The 9,345-nt window shown below is 40.0% G+C and overlaps 1 protein-coding gene across 1 annotated transcript; it reads right to left on the reverse strand.

Moving 5' to 3' along the window:
* Positions 1 to 1,375: 1,375 nt before the first annotated feature.
* On the reverse strand, positions 1,376 to 3,635 carry C4H4orf19 (chromosome 4 C4orf19 homolog). The gene is given in 2 exon segments (XM_051618347.1): positions 1,376 to 2,439; positions 3,520 to 3,635. Coding segments are annotated over 2 exon segments (1,044 nt in total). The 5' UTR covers positions 3,618 to 3,635; the 3' UTR covers positions 1,376 to 1,493.
* Between the last annotated feature and the right edge of the window lie 5,710 nt (positions 3,636 to 9,345).

A 9,345-nucleotide genomic window follows, 5' to 3' on the forward strand; every position in this document is an offset into this window, starting at 1 on the left:
AGGTGTTTAAGGGTCGTTTGGATGTGGTGTTTGTGCGTATGGTTTAGGGAGAACTTTGTAGAGTAGGCATGATGGTTGGACTCAGTGATCACAAGGGTCTTTTCCAACCTGAATAGTTCTATGATTCTATACTGTTGACAAATACATAGTTGGTGCTTTTTGCTTTTCGTATACCTAATGAAGGATATACCTAATGGTACTTCTTTTATGCAGCTGTTACATAATCAGAAAATACAGCACAAAAGTCACCAGATAATTTTTCATATGATTAAGAAAATTTATTAAGATTTTATAACAGACTTGAAAACTACAAAATTTTGGTGTAAGATGTCAAGCACTTCCTATTTCAACCATTAAGATCCCACTTTTGATGAAATGGCAGTACCAAGTTGGTCTGTAACTCCTTTGCTTCCCACAAGAAAGCTTAATGTACTAGTCTGAAGATCAGAGGAAGGGCAAATAACCCATGAATGCAGCTCTGATATTTTCAGGGCTTACACTTTATTCAACTTGGAAGGCCAATCCCTTTCCTGCTGTAAATTTAAGAACTGCAGCAGAACCAGAGGTGGGTCCACACTGACTCTTGCTGTTGGTACATAAACAAAACAAGTCTTACTGGGGAAGTCTGAGACACAATCTGTTTGCAAACTGTATTAAGGCAAGTGATGTGTGCCTGGAAAATGCAGCAGAGGTCTCAGGCTGTAGTTTCACAGCAGTTTTAATCTATCCAAACTGGTAGGACTGAGTTTTGATCCCTCTCTAATGCCTCTGGTAGTGTATGTGCAATTGTTACATGAGCTACTTCAGCTCATTAAAGCAACAAAGTCAGCTACTCTCTTGGATTTGGGTAGGCTTCTGCTGTGTTAATGAACTGAAGTAGGTCACTTGGGGTATCAAAGCCCAGGAAAGAGATGAGGTAATCATTCTAATGCCAGCTGCACATGCACAGATTTAGGCTTAATCTGTAAGGGAACCATAACCACAGTGAAGTGCAAGCCAAGCTGCCTTCCCTGTCTCATACTTAATAGAACTTCAGGTCAGTTTTAATTTTTTGTGCTAACATGAGGAAAATCTGCAGTTTTTAACTCCATGGCTTCTATACTTCTGTTTTAAATAATGGAAGTTGTCTGAACCTGAAATATGCAGTGTGCACAAATCCTCTTAAGGATCAAAACCGAAGGAAATGTTAGCATTAGTTCAGGTGAGGTGGGTATACAGCAGAATTTCTTCTGTGTGGAAGAAATGATGCTTTGCCATACTGGTTGGCTCCATAGAGAAAGTATTAGTATTGCCATTAGGCAAGGGAGCACTTCTGTACCTCAGGCAGTAGGAATTAAAATGCTGTCTAAAACAGCTGAAAGGACAGAGGTTTAGTCCCAACTCCTTTTATATATGCTGTTCATAACAGCTGTCCACGTGTGCTGTACATGTGTTCATATTGATCCAGAAATAAAATCTGGATCTTACCCAGAGTATTCGAAAGAAACATTAATCTAGTACTCGTCATCACCTTCCAGGTCTTCCCCTGCAGTTGCAGCTTCCAGTGCAGCCAGAGCTGCTGCTACTTCTGCATCTTCCTCCTCAGTTTCTCCATTGGTGTCTTTCTCACTGGCATGTGTGGGTGCCTGTGCTACTTTGGTAACAGCCACAGCAGTGATGCCACCAGGAGTGCCCTCACTCAGACTTGTGGAGTCAATTTTAAAAGGTTCAATACTGCTCTTCTTCATAAGCGAAGGTGGGGTTACACAAAGGTCCTGGACCTGTATTGCTGAAGGCCAGGTGTTTTGGTCTGGATGTGCACAATGGACTGAAAAGCTATCTTTTTCAACACAGTTCCTGGTTTGATTGCCATTTTGGAGATAATCAATATCTGGCAGTTGTATGGGATTGTTTTGTGTCTCCAGTATTGCACTTCCCTTTGGAAAGATGCTGTCTTCTGTAGACTGGGAGTTCCCATCTTGAATACTGTTTGGCTCATTGCAGGCTGCCTTCCTCTGCCTGCTTGTCTCTAGGGCAAGTTCTTGGCCAGACCTATTTGATTTGGTGTAAAAGTCTCTATTGGTGGCTGAAGAAAACTCTGGCTGGATGGATGTTCCCGGTTCACTGGTTTCTTTCACTGGGTTTGTGCTGGGATCGCGCATGCGGTGTGCTTCAGAGCAGGAGTTGCCACCATTGACTGCAACATCAGGCTTTGCAACACACTTCACGAGCCCATCCTCCTGAAAATCATTGCCTCCATGGTTCCAGAGAGGTTTTTTTGTGCTATTTACCTGATTTTTATTTTCTGTACTGTTTAGCTCATCCTTATGGAGTTCATTTTTGTGTTCTTGAATATCAGTATTCTCTTTGAATTTATTGCTGCCTTGCTCATTGTGTTTGTAGCTGTTTCCTTCATTAATGCATCCAGGCGATTGTACTTCTTCTGAATCAAAAATATAGCTGGAGTAAGGAAAATTTGTAGAGGAAATGTTAATTATGCTGTTAATCTTTTTTCTAATTGTCTGGATTAAGCTTAATATTTCAGCTAGAGATCTTGAGGAACTGGTGTCACTAAGCTTTAACTGGAATCCTGAGAGTGGGCTACACTGAATGGAAATTCTGAACTGTGCTGCAGGCTGCTGTCTTCCAGGACTGACTAACTAACCCCTGCAGTGAGATTCACCAGGAGCATAGGGATTGTCAGAGTACCTTGTGCTGGGTTTTGCATGTTTCTAGCTTTATTTTTTATATGCTCTGGGGGGTTGATTAAGAAATGAGTAGTCATCACATAGATTGTTAATTAATATGTCTTCATGTAGTTGCTAAAATACCTCCTTTTCCCTGGTGTTCTTCCGTTAGAGTCCTGGTTTGGTCCTTTTATTTTTATCCCCTCTTATTTTCTTTCTTAATTTTTCTTCTCACTCCTGACTTCTCCTCAACTGCTTCCAGAGCCTCTCTCTTTTCTTTATCTCCCCTCTTTCTCTCATAGCACTGGTTTTCTTGCCATTTCCTTTCCTGTTCTAGAGGTGTGGCCAAGGGAAGGAGTAACTGTCAAATGATGCTGAAATGTTGGTTTCCTAAAACTAGCTAGCCTTCCTCTTCAGGAAGACTTTTACTGTGGGAATTGTTCCAACAACTGACTGCATGTAAAAGCTGTGATGGAAGCAAGGATCTGTAGTTAGTTTTTATTGCTTAGGAGAGAGGGAGCATCTGACAAAGCTTGCTCCTTGTTCAACAGAATTGAGGGAAGCTCAAGCTACCTAAATAAGAAAAATCTTTGCTGTAGATGCGTTTTCAATGCCACACGTTTTTTCTGTGACATAGAAATTATAGCAATTTCCCTCAATTACAGTAAAACAAATGGAAATCACAGGAAATCAGTATGCCTATGCTCTGGCATGACTTTAAAGGCACTGTAAACTTTGGGAAATCTCCAGCCTTGTAAATAGACTTGATTTAAGCAACAAGTGTAGGGGAGCACAGACTCATGCTTTAATGCATTTATTTTATGCAATCTAAGCAACTATTGTTCTGTTGTACCTTTGTATCATTTTGCAGCACCTGCACCCCATCTGGATTTTCTTTAATCTGAAAAGAGAGAGAGGGAAGGCAAGGGAGAGCGATAGTCAGTGAAGCATTGTAAAATTAATGTACAGGCAATTGCATTAAAAATTATGCTCATGTTTAGAAGGGTTTTATTAGGTAAAAGGAAAGACGCCTACAAAAGAATAGATGCAGTACAGTTCAACATCTATCCAGACTACCATCTTGCATTGACAGTGGCCTTTAGTTTAGGGAAAAATCTGGGGAAGAAATTAACAGTTCTTAAAAATATAGTGGTTTTCTCTCAGAGTGTTTTCCTAAGCACTTTTATAATTTAGAGACTCCTAAGTCAGAGAGTAGTGTTGTGGGTTGGTTGGTTGGTTGGTTTGGTTTAATGCAGTATGTTGCATTTGCATTTTACTACAGTAAATTCTTCAGAGCCTGAGTAGAACTAGCAGAGTATTTGTGTTTGCTACATCTCTGTATACTGCAAGCTTACTGTGTATGTCACTGCCTGGCTCAGTGAGATGCCAAGAGCTTTCTGTTGCATGTTTCATATGCTAAGTCTTTTAATATGGGAAGACATAGTTTGCTAATTTGTGCACATAAGAATTTTAATATTCTGAATATAAAGTGAAGACAGATCTGAACATCCCAAAATCCTAGAAAAAAACATGGACTTGGGCTATGTTATTTCAAGCTAATCAACTTGGGACACGTTAATATGTTTTTGCCATTGTTATTCAGGCTCTCTTTTTCTCTTGATCTACAGCCTCACTTTTGCCATTGCCCAGGAACAGCAGATCACTTCCCATAAAGTAGAAACTGATGATGCAAGGTCAGGGTATTTTCTAGAGTAATTTATTCACAAAACACCAAAGGAAAGTAGTATTGATTTATTCTTCCCAGGCCTTGCCCAAACTGCATGTCACTGATTATGTTAGCAGAAATTACAATCAAAACTCCATGTTACATGGGCTTAGTGTCTCACTGTTTTTTCCCCTCTAAAATCTGACCTCCTTTCGTGTCAGCAAAGAACAAAATGCCTGATGTCAAGCCTTGCATTCATAGAACCTCTGAGGGACTGCAGTCATTTAGCAGCTGGTTTTGGCTAGGGAATAGATGCTCCTACCTATGCTTTTTGTCCTTGTCTGCATGTGAACTGTTCTGGAGCAGAAACTTCTATCTGGAGTAGCCAGCTTGTAGCTCAGTGCTTTTTGGGATGGCTTATAAGCGAGCTGCTTTTCTTCCTCTGTGTTGGCTGTGCTTCTCTCTGTTCCTTAAATGCCCTCTGCCTTCCATCTCTGCTGATTTCATGCTGCGTTGTCACTTCCAACCCCTGGGTAATATCACAGTAGGAATTCTCATATAGGGTTTTTCATCTGAAGGGGATGCAATGACTGGTGAGGTGCTTGTGTGTACTGACCTTCCTTATGTGCAGTTACTTTACAGTACAAAGCTGTTTGTACAGGTTTGACTAGGTACGGGGCTTATTTGAGCTCTCTGGTATCGCCATCTTTTCCAGCCGAAAAGGAATTCTTAACATAATTGTTTTGATCATGCTAAAAGCTGAATTAGCTATAGCCCTTCTTTAGGTTAAAACTAATTCAGTTGAGCTAAGCCCTGTGTGGACACTTTTTTGGTTTGACTTACATCTTTAGTTTTAGCTTAAACCTGCTTCTAAACTGAAGGAATTCTTGTTCTTTAAAGTTGACCAGCTGTTGATAAACTCTAACTTCAGATCTCGTTGTGCAGGTAACTACGTGTTAGGTAAGTCACAGTATGATCTCTGTTCATGAGAAAAGACACGTGACTTGGCTTATGTTAAGCTTTTTTCTATGCAGGATGTTACCATCCCTCATGCTTGCCATAAGCTAAAGAGTATGCAAATATTATTTCAACTCTGCTAAGTCATGATGACTTCAATTGCTGTCAGTTGTCATGTGAGCCCACTGAAATGCCCACAGAGCCTTTGGCTTTGCTTTAAAGTTTGTAGGTTTGGTGAAACTAGTCTTGGTTTGTATGCAGACCAGAGAACAGCTACATCTTCTAGTTGGGTGTGGGCACTTCAGGTCTGGCTGCTCCTGTTTAAAATTGTTTATGACAGATTTCTTACTCTGATTTAAAAATCACCAAAAGTCATAAATAAGAGCACAAAGTCTTCTCGTGGGTTTTAACCATTGGGAAGCACTAATTGCAGTCTTTTATTCTGTTGTAAAGACACTTGTGATAAGCATAGAAAGCAATTATAAATGGAAATTACTGTTTTCATAGGAAGCACTTTCCTAGTTGTGGTCTTTTTTTTAATTATGGTTAGTGTTTGAATTATCTCTGCAGCTACTGTGTTAAGCTTTTCCACTGAGTAGTTACAACTAGATCTGTCCTCTGGCATGAATAAACTATTACAAGTGGAAAATACTTTGTATTATCTTATAAATTATTTCACATCCCTGAAAATAGGAATATGATGTTACAGTGTCATTTGTCTGAACACTGGTTTATTTTTTTTCCCCATGCTCTTTTCATCTATATTTATAATAATCTTTCAAGTCAAGTTGGAAAATAATTCTGGGGAAAAAATTTCTTTTAAGCATGAAAAGGCATGCTTTAATCCTTTTATCTTTTGTTAGATACCTTGCTCTAAAGACTTGTGAGTGGTGTGATGCTTGCAGTTCCATTAATGGTTAAGTAGTATTAATAAGCTCCTGTCTGGAGCAGTTTAAATGAAGCACATCCTGCAGACTTGCAACAAAAAAGGATGAGGGAGCCCAAGCAGCAGATAATGATACCTTATCTGATACCGATTTTGGAAACATTGCATCCTTTTATGTTCAAACTTTTTTTTGCATTTTTATAAAACAATTTTTGTTAGATATTCTGTCCTGCTAAATTGATTAGATAATCTCAGATGACTGTAAGGTGATGTGGAATGCTCCCTTGCAGAACACCTGGGGGCTAATGATCCCAGAAAAGACTGCCTGTCTAAAGCAGCAGTAAAATGCTTGGCCTTAACATTTAGATCCTCGGAATTAAGATCAAACTGCCATTAATCCTAGACATCATTCTTTCTTAGTCATGAAATTCCTGAAGGCCTGTAAATTTCTGTCACTGATTATTATGCAGTCACTCAATCCTAAACATTAGTGTATCATCTGGTATGAAAGCTCTACTAAAATGTTAAGTACAGATATTACTTTCTTATTTGAGACATGCGCTGGAATGCTTGAAGTATTTACAGGAAGAAGATGGAGCTGTTCAGGTGAGAGGAATGAAGAAAGCCTAGAATTATGTCATTTTATTCCCTTAATTTTGAACTTAAGCTTTCCAGCCTTGAGTAGCTGCTGAATCTTCTAAATTGTGTCTCTAAGTCTGAACTTTTACCAGTTTCTACAAAATAATCAGATTCTTGCAACATGAGAGAGTAGCATAGCATTGTGTTTTACATACTCAATGTCAGTGTTTGCCTCAGTTAAAGTTAGAATACTTTTCTTCTGTGGAAGAGATGCAAGAGGCTCCAACTCAGTATGCGTTTCCCGCAGCCAGCCCAGGAGAATTTTATTTGACCATGCTAAAGCCAGTCTAGGTATAATGTCTTTGCAATGTATTAAATGAATGTTCACAGAGAGTCCACGTAGATCTGATGTTATGAAAGAGTCACTTTCTTCCTTCAAAGGAAAATTATGTGAAGCACAACTATCTTAAAATCAGTTGGAAAAAATCCTCCTATGGTTATTAAGGAGGTAGTAATGAGACAAATTGAGTAGAGCAGAACACCAATCCCATCTGTAAAATATATCCATAAAACAAATACTGGAAAAAGGAGGCTGCTGAATATTTTTCTGGTGGCACCTGAAAAGAAAATGAAATGGAACTCTTCTTATAGTGTGAGACCTTGCTGAGCATAACAAGAATAGTATCTGACAATGAAAACATAACCTTGCATTTCAAGCCGCAATGTGCTTCAAGCAAAGTCTGCTTTGCTTTATCAGATTTGAGAAGCACAATGTATCTGATTTTGAATTATGTAACCACATAGCTTCTATCGTCTGTTTAAACTGAAGATGTGTTATGAATAAACAAAAGGTAAATGAAAGTCAGTGTCAGGAAAAGGGAAGGAGAAATATTTTGGAGGAGTAAAAATGGCTTGATAACCTTTCTTAATGTTCTTGGAAGTTTACATAGAAACAGAAAAAGGCCAATCTTGGTTTTGTTCATGGTGTATTTTTTCTTAATTTTTTTTTTTTTTAAAACCTGACCAGGAATGGAGGCAGAAGGCTGAGGGGAGAGCATGTTAAAATAGCTTTTGTAGTAGGTCTTAAATTGATGAAGTCTGGCTTCATTACTTTTGCTCTGAGTCATTCTTTGTAAGACAGTTGGGTGGTGTAGTTTTTGTTTGTTTGTTTTTCCTTCCCCACACCCTGGTTCTTTGTGCTTTTGCTGTTTATTTGCCTTTTCTCTGCCCTTCATCCTTTCTCACTCTAGATTAAAAAGTAAGGAGCTTGTTTTTTTCCTATGTGTGTGTTGGCTGGGCTGCTGAGACTGAATGATGCACCTCTCAGGGGCCTGGGGCACCACATATGCTTACTTTTTCCAGTGGAGGCACCTTTCAGGCCAGACCCTGCCGGTGTCTTCCCCATCAGTCTGCTGTGCTTTGTGCTCCTCAGTGAAACCTGTCCATTCTTAAGGTACCAGCCTGAGCTACCAGCCTCTTTGCAATGAACAGAAACCCTCACTCATAAAAATTAAGCCTGGCTGCCTCACTACTAACACAGACACAGTTTACTTAGTGAGGTTCTTTTTTTGCTAACGAGGTCTCTCGTGGATGCTAAATGCTAACCAGCTAGGAGATGTATTCGGAGAATCAAATGCAGAAAGATAAAATATTTACAGAGAAGTATGTATAGAGGGAAGAGAAAGATTTTTGGGGTGGGTATAACCTTAGTGATCTCTAGCACTTGGCAAGCTTCTGCTAGTGGGTGGTGCAGTTTGCCTTCTGTGCCGAGTAGGCATTCACACCTCTCAGAAGCTTTCAGAGGCTGTCCTCAGGGTGTGCCAAGGTCTGAGAGAGGGTCAGGTGTGTCTAGGTTGGAGGAGGGAAGTGGTGCAATATGTTACTGAGGGGTGGAGGCAGAGGAACAATTGATCTGGGTGACAGATATATGAGGCACATAAAGATTGTGGGACAGATGGTAGAGCTGAGAGCTGTATTTAGAAATTTAGAAAACTAGTAAACATACAGTAGGAAAAAAGTCACTAGTCTGTGATAGAAGGAGAGGATAACTGGGACCGTTTAGTGGCCTTCCAGTACCTGAAGGGGGCCTACAGGAAAGGTGGGGAGGGACTTTTTACAAAGGCATGTAGCAATAGGATGAGGGGGCAATGGCCTTAAACTGCAGCAGGATAGATTCAGACTGGGTATCAGGAAGAAGTTCTTTACTATGAGGGTGGTGAAGCACTGGAAAAGATTGCCCAGAGAGATGGTGCAGGACCCATCCCTTGAAACATTCAGAATCAGGCTTGATGAGGCTCTGAGCAGCCTGATCTAGTCAAAAGGTCCCTGCACACTGCAAGGGGGGATTGGACTAGATGACCTATGAAGGTCCCTTCCGAACTCATACATTCTATGACTCTATGACAAGGTTGCAAAGGAAGGAGGCTATCACTTAATTAGCTACGTACTGTGCAGGCTAATGATTACTAATGGATGAATATAATCTGTAAGAACTGTCTCACTTTCCTTAAAATACACAGAACACTTAATCCTGTGTATTTTTTCCTGACCTTAGTTGCTGTTCTGAGGCCAGAAGGCCTCCAAAGAGACAG

Source organism: Apus apus, chromosome 4 (assembly GCF_020740795.1).
Source record: "Apus apus isolate bApuApu2 chromosome 4, bApuApu2.pri.cur, whole genome shotgun sequence".
NCBI classification, from domain to species: Eukaryota; Metazoa; Chordata; class Aves; order Apodiformes; family Apodidae; genus Apus; species Apus apus.